Raw genomic sequence first — 18,168 nt, 5'->3', positions numbered from 1 at the left:
TCAAACCATAACAGAAACACTGAAGCTTGGCAAAGAATAATTATCTAATTTTGGAACATGTTATTATAATACCTACATGATGTGTAACGAACTTAACAATGTTCACGTTATATTCACCAACTCTGAGTTATAGACCCGCAATGCCAAGCCCTACCTACTTCAGAAGCTTCTCCAAGACCCAAGAGTAGAGCAGGCCCCAAAGAAAGCTTTTTAAGGAGTATTCCCCCCCACAATGGCTTCCTCATCAGGTTTGGCAGGAAGCAGGGCAGAGCCTATCTTGGGATGGCAACTCTGCTCCTCCCAGAATCCCAGTTCCTCCCCAGTTGAGGAATCTCGGGAGCTGGTAAGGAAACAGGCACACTGGGGTCACAGAGGCAGATAGGCTTTCCCTGACTCAGCTGTGGGCCAGGGGGCCTCATGATCAGCAAGGCTCTCCTCTCCCCAGGGGGCTGGACTGAACTGAAGCTGAGTGTGAGGGGAATGTTTGCTGTTTGCTGCTGCTCCCTGTTGACTTTAGCCAGTAGCTCTGTTTACAAACCCAGGTTGGTTTTCCCAGCACAGTTAATTAGACCAAAGACATCTGGTGTGAGGGCTGGGGAGGGCATCTGCTCAGAGCCTTCCCCCCACACCCAGCAGCCATGGCCCAGAACAGGACAGAACAGCTAAACAGAACCAGGCTGAACTCCAACAGACCCAAGGTTCGCAGGAGAATCGTGGCTTCTCTCATTCTGCCTCTCCCCATACTTGTTAAGTGAGTCTGGACCCCAGCTCTCTGAGTCTTCAACACTCCAGGAATCAGAGCTAGGTGCCCCTACCTCAGTGAGATCACAGGCTGGAGATCAAGGACCCAGTCCTCTCCCATGCCCTTCCATGTCTGAAAGAACTGGACAGACTCCTGTCCCCTCTCTCATCACAGTGACTCTGTATTCTGTAGCAACACCAGATTTCTTCGGCCCCCTGCAGGAAAATCTCCCTTCCCTGGACACCCACTTAGAGAAAAGGTTCTGGGCCCTCCTCCCCCTCCCTGACTCTTCTTAAAATAATCTCTGACACTGCGGGGAGAAAAGAGATTAATCAGTCTAAGACCGGAGGGAGGCAGAAAGGTGATAGGGAAGGTGAGAGGATCTAGGTGTACAGGCCCGGGAGTGGTGGGGAAGTGGAGGGTTGGGAGGGGGAGGGGCAGCGGCTTATCTTTCCCAGGAGGGGGGAGTTCACTACAAACAGCTAATGCACTGGCGTGTGAAAGCCCCTCAATTAGCACTAATGATGCAATCAGGGAGGGAGGAGGAGGGACTAGAAGTTCTGGCTGAGTCAGCACCAACTTGCACAAAAAAGCACACACCCCCTTCCTCCGAAACAGTGGCCCCTTCAGAAACGCCAATGCACACACTACACAGACAGTCCGGCCCACGCACGTCCGTGGGTAAAAACGCAATCTTTGCAGAAACTACTAACATGCATGTGGTTCCTGATCCGCTGCGGACCGCATCTGACTGCAGGGTTTCCGGAGGGGCAGGTGGGGATTAGGTATAAGAAAAATCAGAAAACAGACTTGGTAGAAGAGGTTAAACAGGGCATCTCCGAAAACCTCATAATTATTCCTCTGATCCCAAAGTTCTCGTCCCACGCGCACTCGCAGGTGCAAGCCCCTCTGCGCCCTCCTACCCCCCATCCCGCCCGCGAATCCCAATCTGGGACTGGGCAAGGATCCACCACCCCCAGCCCCACCGGCAGGAGGCGGGGCCCACGCGCATTCCCTCTGCTCCGTCCGCCCCCAGGCCTCCGGTCCCTGGGCGGGTGCCCTGGGACCACACGGATCTCCAGCACCCCGGACCGGCTGCTTGTGCCCTCCGGAGTCCGTTACCCGCGGCCTCGCCCCTTTTCTGCTCCCCAACCGAGCCCCACCAGCTCCGTTATCTGCCTCCCGGTCCCGTTATCCCGCAGCTACTGCCCGGTTATCGGCCCTCGTACTGAGCCTGGAGCCCCCCGCGCGCGTCGCGGCGCCACCGCCCGCCCTTCCCCCCCTCCCCCGCCGGAGTTCAGGGGGCCGCGGGCTGGGCAGGGCCCGAGCCGCCTCCGCGCCGCTTCCCAGGCCCGGACGGCCGCGGGAGGAGGTCCCGCTGTCAGTCAGCGGGGAAGGCCGGGCCGGGAGGCCGGAGGAGGCGGCGCCGAGGACGAGCTCGGGCCGGGAGCTGGGAGGCGGAGGCGGAGGGGGCGGAGGCGGGGGCGGCTCCGGGCCTTATAAGCGGCGGGGGCAGGGCGGGAGGGAGGCAAGTGTCAGGCCGATGTGCCGCCCGCGAGGGGCCGGGGTCGGGGCCGCCGGGGCCATGCGCACGAGCTGGGCAGGGGGTCGGCGGGGTGCAGAGCGGAGCCGCCTCGGAGCCTGAGCCTCCCGGGGCCGGGGCGCCTCGCGGGGCCGGCCGGCTGGGGGGAGGGGAGAGATGCGGCGCCGGCGGGCGGCGGTGGCCGCTGGTTTCTGCGCCTCCTTCCTGCTGGGCTCCGTCCTCAACGTGCTCTTCGCACCGGGCTCGGAGCCTCCACGGCCAGGCCAGTCCCCCGGGCCCTCGCCAGCTTCGGGCCCGGGCCGTCGCGGGGGCCGTGGGGAGCTGGCCCGGCAGATCCGAGCGCGCTACGAGGAGGTGCAGCGCTATTCCCGCGGGGGCCCTGCGCCCGGGGCTGGCCGGCCCGAGCGGCGGCGCTTGATGGACCTGGCTCCGGGCGGCCCGGGCCTGCAGCGTCCCCGGCCCCCACGGGCCCGGCCCCTGCCCGACGGCGCCCCGGGCTGGCCCCCGGCTCCCGGCTCGGGCCCGCGCCTGGGCTGCGCTGCGCTCCGCAACGTGTCCGGTGCACAGTACGTGGGCTCTGGCTACACCAAGGCCGTATACCGGGTCCGCCTGCCCGGCGGCGCCGCGGTGGCGCTCAAGGCGGTGGACTTCAGCGGCCACGATCTAGGCAGCTGCGTGCGCGAGTTTGGGGCGCGGAGGGGGTGCTATCGGCTGGCGGCCCACAAGCTGCTCAAGGAGATGGTGCTGCTGGACCGGCTGCGGCACCCCAACGTGCTGCAGGTACGAGGGTGGCGGTGTGGGGGTAAAGGTGCTGGCTGGACGTGCTCAGGCCCGGTTACTCCGGCTGGAAGAGAACTCTTGGTTTTATAGAAAAAGAAACGACCTCAGTGACTGGGCTCAGGTTAGGCTAGAGGCAGAACCTAAACCATGGCTGCTTCCCACTACACCACCCTACCTCTCAGCCCTGGGTGGGCGACCCTTTGCGGGGGACTCCTGAGTTTCTCAGCTTCCACAACATATCCCTTGAAGACAGAGGCCAGGACAGAGGGTCCCAAACGTGGGGGTGAAGGTCCGTGAAAACTTAGGTATCTGCCTCTGACTGGAACTAGGGTATTGAGTACGAAGAAAATGACCCCAATCCAAGATGCGGGACAGCAGTCATCCCTGAGTCAGGATTACAACTGTGGTGAAAGGGCCCCCTTTCTTGATGGAATCAGAATCCCACTTCTCTCAACTTCCAAATCACTGACTTGTCTGGCTTTGAAGATGGGGTGGAACAGCCTTAGGGCTGGGAAGGGCAAGGGAGACACCTTATGTAAAATTTGATTCCCAGAGAATATCCCCACCCTCTACCCCATCCACAAACCACTGGAGCGACTGGAGGAAATTGGGTAATAAGCCAGAAAGTGCACAGCCCTTCCCAGAAGTGACCCTGGTGTTCTCCGCCTTAAAGTGGGCCCTTGAACCTTTGGGGAAGCCTCAGCGTCTTAGCTCAGTGCTCAGGGGACAGACAGGTTGAGGACCTGAGGGTCTGAGCGTCACCTTATTTGAGCAAATTTGGCCAAGGGGCTGGAAGATCGAGAAGGCCAGATGCCCAAGTTTCTATGAAACTTGACTCTGTCTCCTGTTCACTGTGGGGCAGAGGGGAAAAATGAGACTCCTCACTTTGTCCCCTACAGGATAGACTAAGAGAGTGGGTCTCTCACAGTCCCAGCACTGCCCTAACACAACCAATTTCTCCTCTCCCCCAACTCTGTCCTTGAGTCAGCCTTGGGATTAGACAAACTGTTCCCTTTTCACGTGTCTGAGCAGACTGAGGGGAAACCCCTCACTGCTCTTGACCCAGTGAACTAGGGTGTGTACAGAACCTTGCTCACACCTTCCACCACCTTGATCACTCAGATGAACCTTTCTGCACCCAGCAGAACTGATCAGAAACCCAGGAGGCCCCCTTTCCTCAGGAGTGAGATGGACCCCAGGCTTAGATGGGCGGTGCAGAATAGGATAAATTGGCCAGAGAGCTCTGATTAGTCCAGCTGGCTCCCAGGCTTCCCAAACCCAGGTCAGACACTTCTGACCAAATTCTGGGCTCTGAGCTGGTTGCTAGAGGTCGGGCAGAGCCAACAGCTGTGGGTGGTTTTGCCCGGTTGCATGGCTGACACTGTCTGGAGCTTAAGGGAGTGAGCGGCTGGTTACGTGGCCATCTGACTGGGAGGATCTTGCTTTCTTCTCTTCCTAGGGCTCGTGGAGAGCCCCTGCTTTTTTGGAAACGTTGGGGAGTCAGCCACATTCTGAGTCAGTAGAGAAGGTCTTGAGTGACTTTAGCAGGACATTAGTGTTAAATGACTCAAGCCCCTGCACCCCTTTGGACAGTTTTGAAGTTTCATGTGCTTTCCTGTCTCTTAAGGAAATTCTTCCTCCCTCACCTACCCCACCCAAATGTCCTATCAAGCATCCAACTAACCACCCCCACAGATATCACAGCACGGACCTCCACATTAGGCCCCCAGCCCAATTCTCAAGGCGTCAAAGAAAAAACAACTGAGTAGTTTCTACCCATTTCCTCGCTAGACCAAGTTTGGTTCTGTCTGGGGTTGGCTGTCTGACTCTCATAGCATCAGAGACTGGGGTTAGTTGCCCTAGGCCCTAAGGCACGTGTTATAAGGTGGGTCAAGTCCCAGGTCCTTTCTTTTGAGGGATGGATGAAAAACTACCATTATGCGGAGGCAGGGGTCCATTAGTATGAGTTTAGGGACTGCTTTGGGGGAGGGTCTTCCCCATTTATTTCCTAACCCCCAGGCCAGTGTCCTTCTGGCTTCTTCAGCAATACCACCTCTGCTACCAGTGAAGCCTGCTGTGGGGTCTTCTTGCTCAGGAGGCTTCAGTGAGGTTCTGCAGGGAACTAGAAATAATATTGTTTTAATATCTCTTAATCATTTAAAATTTCAAAACCATTTGACTGTTTTGCTAACTGGGAAGGAGCCAGAGAACATTTCTCAGAGTTCCCGCTCCCCCGGGCCACCAGAGGCCCCTCCCCCACTCTGGCAGCCCCTGCCTGGTGCTTTGGGTTCTAATAGAAAATACCCAGGGTAGTGTGTCCCACGAGGCACCTTCAGCGCCTTGCTCTGGTCTCCAGAGACTGCCTAAGTGAGATTTCTCTGTCCATCTCCTGTGATCCCTCCCCAAACCACCCCGATACACACACACACACACACACATACACACACACACTCACATTCGCTTCCTCACGTGATAGATGCCTCTGTAGCCCAGGGTCAAAGGGCACAAAAGTCTTCCCTCCCCCCTCCCTCAGTTGTCCAGGGAGGCCCCAGGCCTGCCTGGGCCCAGATTCTGGCCCTTCGAGAGTATATTTCTTCTCTCAAACGAACAAAAGATGCGTCTGAAATGCTCAGCCTCACACTTCCTGGGGGGGGGGGGGGAGGTTAATGGTGTCTTTTTATTTTTTCCTGAGGGGTGTTGATTAATACCTCGTTAACAGCGCATTTAATGACCTCCGGGTGTTTAATAACCTTCAGAAGTTTCCCACAAAGGCTCAGACTCTGGGCAAGAAAATGAGAACCAGGCCCCGGGGCTGCTCCCCTTACCTTCCCCCGCCCCACCAGGGCCTGGGGCCTCCCTGGGCTGATTGGGGAAGGGGGTGGAGGTGGAGAGAGAGGGAAGGAGAGGGTGCCTGGGACTGTCCCCAGATCCCCCAAGTCACAGCCCTAGTAATCTGATGGCAGACACTGAGCGGTGCCTTCTCTCATGCCAGCCAGCAGGACTGGGACAGCTGGCTCCAGGGACAGGGAGCTGGAAGGGCACTCTTGGGATGGAAGGTGGCATGCCGAGGGCCCAGAATGGAGCTGGGAAGGGTGTGAATGACTGTAAGAAGGGTGACAATATGCAGGAACATCTATCTCCTGGCTTGGTTCCCCACTGTCACCCCCCACCGCCCTTCCTGCAGCCTCCATTCTCCCTACTCTGGCCTGGACAGCTCTGCCTTTGTGTTCCTACCCCACAGGGTGCTGGTGGTTTTGAGCATAGTCTGCCCCCAACTGATGTGCAGTGTGGTGGGAAAGGCCAGAAAAAGCAGGGTTCTCCTGGCTTAAGTTTTAATGACAAAGTCAGGCTAGGCTTCCCAAAGCCCCTGATCAGCTGAGCTATACCAAACTCCTCCCCAGCGCATACGGAATGGGCAGGCCTTTGTGACCATGCCCCCAAATAACTACCCTTCCCCAGGAATCATCCCTTACTACCACCCCCGTTGATGTGTGTGGCACCCACTTGCCAATGTATGCAGAGAACACCCAAGGTCTTCTCTCTTAGATTCTTTGTTCTTAGTGCTTGTTACCAGTCCTGAGGGAGCTTGCTTCTCCCACAAGATCTGAGCAGAGAAAAAAAAATGAAACTGTCAAAAAGTGGAAAAAATGAGAAATAGACAAGAATTGGAGCAGGGGAAGAGGTATAATAACCATTTGCTGGCTTGTCAATTATTAATCGGTATTGGAAAAAATCAGGCTGTAGAATCAGTGATATAAATTGGAATCCTAACTCCTGCAATTGATTAGCTGTGTGACCTTGTACAAGTAACTTAACCTCTCTGAGTTGGTTTCCTTACCGGTAAGTTAAAAATAATAAAAGTACCTACTATGACCGTTTGAGGTTATTATAAGGATTGAGTTATGCCTGTAAAACACTTAGCACAATGCCTGGCTCAGCGTTAACGCGTGGTGCCCAGACCAGCCCATTTGCCTAAGTGGCAAGAGGTAAGGGGCTGATCTAGTCAGTAGGAACTCTGGCTACAGAGACAGAGGGCAGGCTTCCCAGGCTAAGCTGCTATTCTCTTCTGGCCCCAGCTGAAGCAAAGGCCTAGGGGTGGCCAGGGAGGGGAGGGGGGAGCAGGTGACAGAGAGAAAGAGCATATGACAGGCCATTTCTTCTCTGTCCCCACCCCCACCCTGGGACCTAATGACCCACCCCGGGGCTTCTTCCAGCTCTATGGCTACTGCTACCAGGACAGCGAGGACATCCCGGACACCCTGACCACCATCACGGAGCTGGGCGCCCCTGTGGAGATGATCCAGCTGCTACAGACGTCCTGGGAGGATCGATTCCGAGTGAGCCGGGAGGAGGGGCGGGCCCTGGGCTCTTTGCTGGGATAGTTCTCCCTTAGAAGGCCAGCCCTCCAGGGCAGCTTTGACTCCTCCTCAGCAGAGGGGGAGGGAGGGAAGGATGCAGCAAAGTTGACTCGGCCATCAGCCAAAGGGTTAAAAAAAGAAGCCAGACATAGAGGACCCAGCTACACACACACACTCTCTCTCTCTCTCTCTCTCTCTCTCTCTCTCTCTCTCTCACACACACACACACACACACATTCACACACCTCTCTGACATACACTCTCAGCCTGGTTGCAGAAGAGTCAGTGTCCTGGGACTAGAAAAGACCTTGAAGCCATCTTCCCCCTCCTTCCCTTTCCGAACACTGGACTAAAACCACACTCAAGATGCAACTCCAGGGGGGAGATCCATTATCCCCAGACAACCCTGCTGCCTACTTCCCACTTACTCCATGTTGCTTTCAAGGTCGGGTGAGCCAAGGTTTAATAAAACATCACTGGCTTGCTCTATAAGGCCCCTGGCTTCCCCCCTTAGTGAACGCTGGGGTCTTGAAAAGAAAGGCCACCACCCACAACCCCTGAACTAAGTCCAGAATTCCAAAAGAGGGAGATCTGGAGTTCCTAGGTCCCCTCCCAGGGGAGAATCAGTGAGCAGCCTTGTGTTTGCCCCTCAGATCTGCCTGAGCCTGGGCCGCCTCCTCCACCACCTGGCCCACTCCCCGCTGGGCTCCGTCACTCTGCTGGACTTCCGCCCCCGACAGTTTGTGTTGGTGGATGGGGAGCTGAAAGTGACGGATCTGGATGATGCACGCGTGGAGGAGACACCGTGTGCAAGCAGCACCAACTGTGTACTCGAGTTTCCAGCCCGGAACTTTACCCTGCCCTGCTCAGTCCAGGGCTGGTGTGAAGGCATGAACGAGAAGCGCAACCTCTACAATGCCTACAGGTGACTCCAGCCCTTATTCAGGAAGGGCAGCGACAGGGAGTGGACCTGGGTGAGGGGCATGGCCAGGAGAGAGCCAACATGAGGTCCAGGACACCAGCCGAATGGGAGGTTCAGCCTTGGCCACGGGAGTAGCCGAGAGGAGAAAGGCTTCCCCAGTCCGGAAGGGAACATTCAGGTTCCTGACGGTGAGACTAAAAATAGCCAGCTCCAAGGAGAATCTGGGGTGGGGGTGGCAGCTGGAGGCCTCTTAAAATAGTGTCAGACTCAGAGCATAGGGCTAGTGACACTGACACTGTCCCCTCCTCCCCTGGCCCTTCACCTCTGGGAGCTCCTCCCTGGGCCCCAAGGACTGCTCTGATCCTGCTCGGTCTGGGGCAACGCGGGGCTGAGGGTGGGGAGAACAGACCTCGGGTTTGTTCGGTGGGTTAGTTGTGGTCTTAGCACGTGCCCAGACCCCAGCCCTGAGTCTGAGTAGTCTCCGTGTACATTCTGGGGATATGCCTTGTTGGTGGGCCTGAGGAATTAGGCTCCCTGGAGAGATCGGGGTTCTGTAAGTTGGTGTAGAGGAAGGATGTGTCCCCAAAGGCTGAACCACTGATTTTCTGGTTTCTCTCTGCCCCAGGTTTTTCTTCACATACCTCCTTCCCCACAGTGCCCCACCCTCACTACGGCCTCTGCTGGACAGCATTGTCAACGCCACAGGTGAGCTCTCCAGGGCCCACCTGCTTCCCATCACCCTGCCCCTCCCCCAGCAGGTGTGAGGACAAGAATAACCCAGGACAGTATACGTTCCAGAACCATCATTACCCAAAGTGTCATTCTGTGGCATATCCTCTCCCTGGTCCATCAGTCATCTGGGCCCAGGCTCCGGAGGGAGAGAGGGAAAGGCAGCTAGCTGCCTGCCGAGGGGAGGAGAAGGAGCCCTCTCATAGCCACACTGCACCCTACAGGAGAGCTCACGTGGGGGGTAGACGAGACCCTGGCCCAACTGGAGAAGGTGCTGCAGCTGTACCGGAGTGGCCAGTACCTGCAGAACTCCACCGCAGGCAGAGCTGGTGAGTGGCCCTGGCAGGGAACCAGGGGCTGGGGAGGTGGGAAACAGGTGGGAGGATGACCAGCCCCCCTAATTGGACCAAGTGGCTCATACACCCGCTAAGGCTCGCTTGACATGATGCACAGACTGCTGTGTGGCCTTCACTTGGAGGTCTCTTCACTTGGCCGTAATTTGAGGGGTTGGCACTGACGCTGTCTCTGGGTGGCTCCAGACTGCACCGTGTACTGTCTTTGTGATTTTGAGCAAGTTACACCTTGAGCTTCACTTGCCTCATCTGTGAATTGGGTTCAGTATTACCTGCCTCACAAAATTCTTTTGAGGTTTAAATACCAGGTGAAGTATGTGAAAGCAATTAGCCCAGTTTCTATCCACAGCTGGAACACAACATATGTTTGCTTCTCTTTCCTCACTCTACACTTTTGGGGCTAGGAGGGCACTGGAGGTGGAGGGGGGCTCCACACGGAAACCAGTCAAGAAGCCCCGGAGCAGGGGGAGGATTCTAGTCACTGCTCAGGACTGTGGTCCCTCCACTGAGGCCCTGGGGTTGAGCATGGGAGGCAGGGGGCGAGGGGTGGGCAGCCTCTGTATTCAAGGAGCTCAGGCCAGTCTTAGGGGTGGGGGAGCCCTCGTTAGCCCTGTAAATAAAGTTTAACGAGGTGAACAATGGCTGGCTCTGTCCCTGAGGACGCCGTTTATGGGGCTGTAAATCACAGCCAGCCCTGGACTTTGGTCTAGTCCCCCGTAGAAGAAGGAGGCAGGAGGGCGGGGTGACCAGAGGCCCAGGGCTTCTGCATTATCAGTCTAGAGCTGGGCTCCCCAGGCAGTGGGAAAGGCTGGTGAGCAGGTGGTCTGCAGCTGAGCCAAGCCTGCTTCCTCAATGAGCAAATTTCAGAGGCTCTTTCTGTGTAATGGGGAGATCTTAGGATATTCCTCCAGCCTCCTCCCCAAACACTCAAGTTGTAGATTCTCAAATGGTAATGTTTGTGTTTTACATTCACTTGCATGCCTCTCAACCTCAAAACTCCCTGACTGCCCCCCCCCCCATCTGAAGGTTTGCCTAACCTTCTCCCCAAGGCAGGGAGGAAGGCCGCCCTAGACCTTCTGAATCAGAATCTGCATTTTAACAAGATTCCCTGGAGATTCACATGCACAGTGGAGTTTGAGAAGCCAACTCTAGATATCCAAAATGTCCTGACCTTAGCAACCAGCCTGGGTAGCCAGTGATGCTGGGTGTGCGTTTATCCCACACATGTGCCTGTTACTATGTGCTGCCTGATCCAGCTGCATGTTCTTAGATTGGGGAGATGTGTGTCTACCCCAAACTAAATCTGAGTGTTGTCAGCCCAGTTTCAGAGTGCTGGCTGCCTTCATCTCCATGCTAGGGGGACTGGGCTGCACTTCAGCTTTCTCCTAGGAAATGAATCTTTCTGCCCTTTTCAGAAAGTGGCCAAGCCCTCACCCCTGGGCATACAAAGTTCTCATTTGAGCTCCATCCCCAACCCACAGAGTACCGGCGCCTGGCGGACAGCACCATCCCCCAGGAGGACTACCGCTGCTGGCCGTCCTACCACCACGGAGGCTGCCTTCTCTCTGTGTTCAGCCTGGCTGAGGCCGTGGATGTCTGTGAGAGCCATGCCCAGTGTCGGGCCTTCGTGGTCACCAACCAGACCACCTGGACAGGTGAGTCAGTGGGAAATGACATCATGAGGCACATGATTGAACTTTCCCAGAAGAGATTGACTGATAGTGGCCCCCCATCAGAAACCAGAGATGATGAGAAGACTGAGATGATAAGAGACAAATATATAGTTCCTCACAGCAGTCACATTAGAGTGGCCCTACCTGCAGGCAGAGAAACGTCCAGACCTATTTAACTCTCACCTCTGTCCCCAGGTCGGCAGCTGGTCTTTTTCAAGACGGGATGGAGCCATGTGGTCCCTGATCTCAACAAGACCACATATGTGAGGGGCTCTGGCTGACTTCTCTGAGGGCCCAGCCGACCATCCCCGTCAGCTGGGCTTGCCTGTGGAGGGAGGGACTTGCACTCGCAGCACTGCATGTCACCTGGGAACCGCTGCAGACAAGGCCATCATCCCAGACAGACTGAGGTTACCAGGACAATGTGCAATAATGCCAAATGTTAAAATGTGAGTTTACCAGTCTAGGTATGGGACTGCTGGCTCCAGGGCTGGAATCCTGGGGGGCTGACTGGCTCTCCACCCCTCTGAGCTGCCAGCAGGGCTCAGGCTGGTCTCCCCTTGGGGAGCTGCCCCTCACTGGGACATTTCGTGGGCAGCCCCATCACTGTGTTTATAGTGTGAGAATGTAGCCAAAGCCCCGGCTGCTGCTGCTGCTGCTGTTGCTACAGGTGCCATGGCCTAGGGGGGGCTGCATGGGGACAATCGGTCACAGAGTGTTCTCTCAGCTAGTTCTGGACAGGAGACTTGATGGGAAGTCAGTGACTCTGTGCCTGGGAAGGCCACCTCTGACCACCAGACCGGGGTCTCTCATGGGCCAGCCCAGAGACGGGCAGAGGAGCACACATGGTATGAGCCAAGACAGGGGTGGAGGGGCAGGTTGCGGTTTGAGCCAGGACCCGGGGCGAGGGTGGGGCCGGGGCCTTTCTGCCTCATTTGCTTTCAATGAAAGCCACGAAACAGCCAAAACTAGCCTCTCCCTCCTCCTGGAGTTTGTATATCCAGAAGCTTTTGTATTTCCTGTTCATTAAAATGTTTATTTTTTTAAAAAAGGAAACTCAATCAATTAATAAAATGACGTTTCACGGCAAGGCCTCTTCCCAAGCCACAGTTTCTTGGGCTGACTTTGCTAGTCCTCAGTTATGTCTCTGTGGGTGTTTGGGGGAGGGGCAGTGTGTCATGAGGGATGACCTTAGAGGGAATCTGTTTTCAGGCCCTCCTCGAATGGTGCCCACCTCCCTTCCTGGCCATCCACACCCATTTCCAGACCAAAGGCAGGAGAGGGACTCTTGCCCCTGAGGAGGTTTGCATTTTAACACTCACTGCTTCTTACATACAGAGCCTTTACTCAAAGGAGTGATGTCCTAATGGTGCGATGTCAACCATCTCAGGGGACCCCAAGCCAGGGGACTCCAAGCCAGGGGACTCCAGTCAGGTCAGCTCTGCCTCTGTACAGGGTTTGGGCCTGACCATCACTACCACTGCCCTCCACAAGGTAATGGGCACTTCTCCTTTTCAGAGCCTTTCTTTGAGCAAGAAATATCTAGAAAGCAAAGAGAAAGGAAGGCCTGGGAAAAGACCGTTTGCCTCTCCTGGGCCAGGAGGGATGGTTGAGCAGGGGAAGGGCAGTGTATGGAAGCCCAGAGGAAAAAGAAGAACAGAGAGTTGGAGATCACACTGAGGCCAGAGAGAGAGACCCAATATGGATGCAATTTTTCTAATCTGAAATCCCACCTCTTCTCTCTTGTACACCATTCTGCTTCTAGAACATTCTCAAAGGGCACAAACCTTTGAGAACTTTAAAATAGAATAACCAAACTTTAACTCAACCTAAGTTCTCCTCAATAGGTGTGGTATAGTTTCTCAAATGCAAAATGTCCTTGTAGTTCAAAAGGATGGAGGGTTTGGAACCCTCATCTTCGATGCCGCTTGGACCCTCAGGGATGCACCTCACCACCCTGCGCCTGACCCACACGCTGCACGTCTTGCCTTCGGCTACCTGGCCTTGGTGATTGTGGTGGTGGTGGGGGGGGGTCAGAGCCTCCACAGACCCGCACACTGTGACTCAGCTGTCGGGTCCTGCCATGCTCAGCGCCCTCAGTCACCGCCTCTCCATGGAGGACCTCAGCTCTCGCCAGCCTCCCAACTTCTTTCCTCAGCGGAGTTCACGCACATACATGTAGCCTGTCCTGTGCCCTCTGTTACTCTCCAACTGCCAAGCAGCCTGGGGGCTCTGAGAGCAGGAGGAAGCACGTCACCGCACTGGCCTAAGAACGAGCCACAGGGCGGGGACAGGAAGGTCTGGGGTCTGTGCGGTCCAGAGGAAAACAAAGGGCTTGGTCACAGTCAGCAGAGAGGGTCACAGAGCCTAGGAACTGTGTGACTCAGTGAGGGAAGGGGAAGCTGTAGATTAACCAAGCACTACCTTCTGGGATTCTAGAAGTTTCCATCCAAACAAGGGGTGCACTGGTCAGTGGAGAGTGACAGTCTCTGGCCTCCATGAGTAATGGCTATCATTCCAATTTTACAGACCTGAAAATTAAAGCTCAGGTCACAGGTGAGCATTAAAACACAGCCCTAACTCCCAAGCCTGTTCCCAAGGGGATATGGCAGCAAGAGGAGTCTAAGTAAGAATTAGGGAGCCCTCACTTACTTGCAGTGTGTGACAGACTAAAATGGAGGTCCAAAGCATGTAAAACCAGCCCTGGCTAGGTGGCTCAGTGAATAGAGTGCCCTAGCATGCCAAGGTTGTGGGTTCGATCCCCAGTCAGGGCACATACAAGAAGCAACCAATGAGTGCACAACCAAGTGGAACAATGAGTTGATGCTTCCCCCTCTCCCCCACCCTCCCAAATCAGTGGGGGGGAAAATTGAATTAAAGCACATAAAACCTTTTTAGAAAGACTCACCCACAGGTGAGTGAGGGGATGGTACATGGCTCCTTCCTCCTTGAGTGAGTTGCCTCGGCTCCTATACCTGGGAGCAAACTTGGCCAGGGTGAGGGCGGCAGAGTGGAGGGAAGGGTGTATGCAGCTGGGAGTGGAGAGGTGATGGACTGCCCTGAAAGGAAGATCTGAGTGAAAAAGCCTGAGGCAAAATGATCCCTCCCCCCAGATCCTCGTTTACATGTAGCCACCTGTCTCCCTGGAACACTTTCAATTGCTGGGTACATTCTGTCCCCTTCCTGTGGAAGCCAGAACCATCACCCCCTCCCCAAAGTCCGTGTCCTTTCCACTCCACTGCACAGCCAGCCATACCCAGGTGTAGTGCCTAGGAGTAATACATTCCCCCAACTGAAGCCAGGGGAGGGATGCCAGTGGGTCCTTTCCAGGGCTACTGGTCCCCCCACAAGGCTCTGGAGGAATTCCGGCCACTCCTGCTTTTTGCTCACTGCGTGATCTGGGCTGTAACAAAACCCTGAGCTTCCACGTCCTCTTCTGCAAATGTTAGCTGAATAATATATGCTTCACAGGAGTGTTACAGTAATTGAATGAAATCATGATGTCTTAGCCAGTGTCCGCAAACAGTGAGTGCTTAGGAAATACTGGCTGATACCATCATTGTTACTGCTTTGAGTAATAAACTCAGCCCTTTTTTTTTTTTAAGTCACAGAGGCAAGTCTTTTTTTTTTTTTTTTTTTTTTTTTTTTGATTTTACAGAGAGAGGAGGGGAGAGAACAAGAAGTATCAAGTCGTAGTTGCTTCACTTTAGTTGTTCATTGATTGATTGTTGTATGTGCCTTGACTGGGCAAGCCCAGGGTTTTGAACCGGCGACCTCAGCATTCCCAGTCAATGCTCTATCCACCGCGCCACCACAGGTCAGGCAGCTCAGACCTTAACATTCATCCACCACCTGGCCTGGAAGAGAATCCAGGTGGGGGGGAGAGGACCAAGGCCCAGCCAGACTGACCCCATACCCACCCCTAGCAAGCTCAACAGGGAACACTGCCACCGCCTGGAAGAGGTGGAGTCCAGCTCTTCGGGTCAGTGCCCTGGGACTTGAGTGTGTGGCAGACAGAAGGAGGAAGAGGATTAACATGAAAGCAGAAAATGGGATTAAGAGGCCTCAGGGTAACGTGCCCACCCACCCCCATCCATGACAACGGCTTCTAGCTTTCACTTTATGGCTTCTGGAGTCCGGAGCAGAGCATGTAAGGCTTGGTCTCCCCTGTTCCCAGGGGCAGAGCCAGGAAGAGGCGTGGTAGACTCAGAGCATGAGACCGCTCAGTCAGAGGAAGAGGGGCCAGGCTGCCATGCTTTCTCTGTTAATCCTCACAGCATCAGTGAAGAGAAGTGACAACAGCCCAGGGAGGTAAGGATTTCAAGCCTAGGCGATTGCCCCTGAAAGCCTTGTCCCTTTCCTCTACCCACTGTCTCACACGGGAGCACAGTGTCTCCCTGACCCAAATATCAGTGACCCACTCAAACCTGCCACTTCCCTTGGGAATTACACCCAGACTCAGTCTGCCTTTGACAGGAAGCCCAAAAGACAAAAGAGACCAGTTCTGCCTCTCCGGCATCCTCCCATAAGGATGAGAATGTCCCCAAAGAGCCTTTTTAAAGGGTCCCTTTGAGGTCTGCTGTGCAGGGCATGTACACACACACACACACACACACACACACACACACACACACACACATTCTCCTCTCTGTGACTCCAGGTCAGCGCTGCCCCCTTGGATGGAGAAAGTGCTTCATCTCCTTCGCTACACAAAGGAGATAGACCACAGCGGTTCTTAAAAATTACCTGTCAAGCTCTAGAGGATCCCTGATGACCATGTAGGGGGAAGCTTATTCTCCCACCCCATCCCATAAAATACTTTCAGACCCCTTTTTAGGAGTATGCTCCCTTGTCCTCCTGCCCCATACTACCCAGTCCCTCACTTCCTCTTACCTGCCTTCTGCTGGCCTCATTCCAGCTCCAGGTGGCTCTCCTGAAGTGCAGTGACAGGACAGACCCCCCCCCCCTACCATTCGGGTCCCAGCAGGAAATGTAGAGCACAATGAACAAAAGATATATTAACAAATGTGTGGGTACAGGACAACCCCAAGGGATTATTGCTGTAATTTGGGGCTGGTAGCAGTAGAGCGCAACCACCTCTGCTTGAGGGAAGGGAAGGGGGTGTCTGTCACCAAGAGCCGGAAGACAAGTCCCGTCACACTCCCCGCCCCCCAACCCCCATCTCCTGTGGAGCTCTTCCTTGCTCAAACCTACCTTGGAGTAGGTCTGGAGGTGAGGGAGCTGGAGGTGAGGTCTGTAACAGGCCACTAAGACAGAGAGCGGGGGAAGGAGCATCAGAGGAGTGGACCCAGCACTCCACCCCACTTCTTATTTGAGCTTTTGTTGGGCTTGAGGGGAGGGCGAGAGAAGACTTCCCTTGTTTGTGCCCAGTTCCATTCTTACCCGTTCAGCCACTTGTTCCATTTGGATGAAGGAACACGTACAAACCTTCAGGGAGTCCTCTACCCCATACATTCTCATCTGGGGCGTGACCATCTGCAAGGAGACAAAACTTGGTTCTTGGGAGATAAAAAAAAAATCTTAGCAACCACAAAGGTTTCTGGACCTCCAGAGGACCACAATACATAAACAGATATACAGTATGTCTGTGCTATTAAAATTTCACGAAGGCAGTGGCAATTAGGAAGAAAAAAATCCACAAGAGTACTTGGTGGGGGAGGGGCAACAATGAAAAATAGGTTAAGCACTGGATTAGAGTGACTCATAATTCTTTTCTTGGGCTGTCACTGGGAGCTTCTAATCTGTCACCTTGTACAGTTCACAATAAAAACAAAATGCAATTTTAACTATTTTTCACTTAGTGCTTAACTGAACCTACCCTTGCCTGTGATGAACATCTTAGACCATTCCTGAGCCTCCTGCATCTCCTTGCAGTTTACAGCCTTCCGTTATCATCCCATCAGGGAAGAGCTCAAGGTCATTGGCAAACCAGGGGATTTCAATATGTACCTGCTCTTCTCTCTACTGCTCAAGCCACAAAATACTTCTTGAGTGCTAGTCATTGTAACGAACACCAAAATATCAGACATGCCTCCTGCCTTTTGAGAGCTCACAGTGTCACTAGAGATGTCACAAAGTGGACAAATTCAACAAGGCGGTGTATGAGCTGTGACCACAGAGCAATGAGGCCAGTTTCCACATGTGGCTTGTGAAAGGAGAGGGCTTGTCGGGCACATCTCAAATCACTAAGATTCAGTTAAACTGGTCCCCTAAGAGCATCAGTTCCCCAGCAGGCACCCCGCCGTTAACTCTTTCCCACCCAGAGAAAAGTTTGTCTATCCTTATTCTGCATTTCTTATCTCTAAACCTGTCCCCTACTGTCACTAGACATTCCCTTCATTCCCATGGCGACTCAACAGGCTTTGGTGTGGAGCCTGTCAGAGGCTTCTTGCAAGTGTAAATAGAGTGTGTCTACTGTTTCCCCCCTTATCCATACACTTATTGGGCCCTTCAAAGAGCTCTAGTAGATTAGAGAGGCAAGATTTCTCCTTACCAAAGACAGGCTGCCTTTCTAGCGGAGGCGGAGTTGTTCAAGTGCTCTGTAATCCTGCCCTTAGAAGTTTTGCTGACTTGCCTGGCATGGAAACAAGACTTGTGGGCCATTTCCCAGAAGCCCCTCCAGCACCCTTCCGTTCTTGAGCACCGAGGTCAGTCTCAAGAAAAAGCTCTCATTTTGTCCTGCCCTACCATAATATTAATCTGCTTATTTATTTGAGGAAAAACGTGCAGGCAAAATAAAAATAAAATGCACCGTATGCTTTGCTTTCCATTGCTTGGAGATTTAAGGCACTGTTATTAATCTGGACTCATACAGAATATAATAGTGAGCTTATCTGTATCGCATTTCATTTTATGACATATCACCTTGTTTACACTGCTCTTTAGGTTGTTTATAGGATATAGATTACCTTTAAATGCTCTGGTCTCGTTTAGTCATTTTTTTCCCTCCTGTCAATAAAAAATTTTAAAGGCAGCCATTGTTCTTAGAAATGACTATTGTACTTAGGGCATAAAGATGCTTTAATCAGAAAAGACAGTTTGTCTTGT

General features: G+C 54.1%; 1 protein-coding gene across 1 annotated transcript; it reads left to right on the top strand.

Annotated features, from left to right (window-relative positions):
* Positions 1-2,275: 2,275 nt before the first annotated feature.
* On the top strand, positions 2,276-11,510 carry PKDCC (protein kinase domain containing, cytoplasmic). Its single transcript, XM_066378410.1, has 7 exons — positions 2,276-3,065; positions 7,280-7,402; positions 8,077-8,348; positions 8,971-9,050; positions 9,299-9,403; positions 10,909-11,082; positions 11,296-11,510. The coding sequence occupies exons 1-7, from the start codon at positions 2,442-2,444 to the stop codon at positions 11,379-11,381; spliced, it is 1,464 nt and encodes a 487-aa protein (XP_066234507.1). The 5' UTR covers positions 2,276-2,441; the 3' UTR covers positions 11,382-11,510.
* Positions 11,511-18,168: the final 6,658 nt, after the last annotated feature.

Source organism: Saccopteryx leptura, chromosome 3, assembly GCF_036850995.1.
Source record: "Saccopteryx leptura isolate mSacLep1 chromosome 3, mSacLep1_pri_phased_curated, whole genome shotgun sequence".
Taxonomy (NCBI): Eukaryota; Metazoa; Chordata; class Mammalia; order Chiroptera; family Emballonuridae; genus Saccopteryx; species Saccopteryx leptura.
This window is presented reverse-complemented; position numbering and strand designations above follow the sequence as displayed.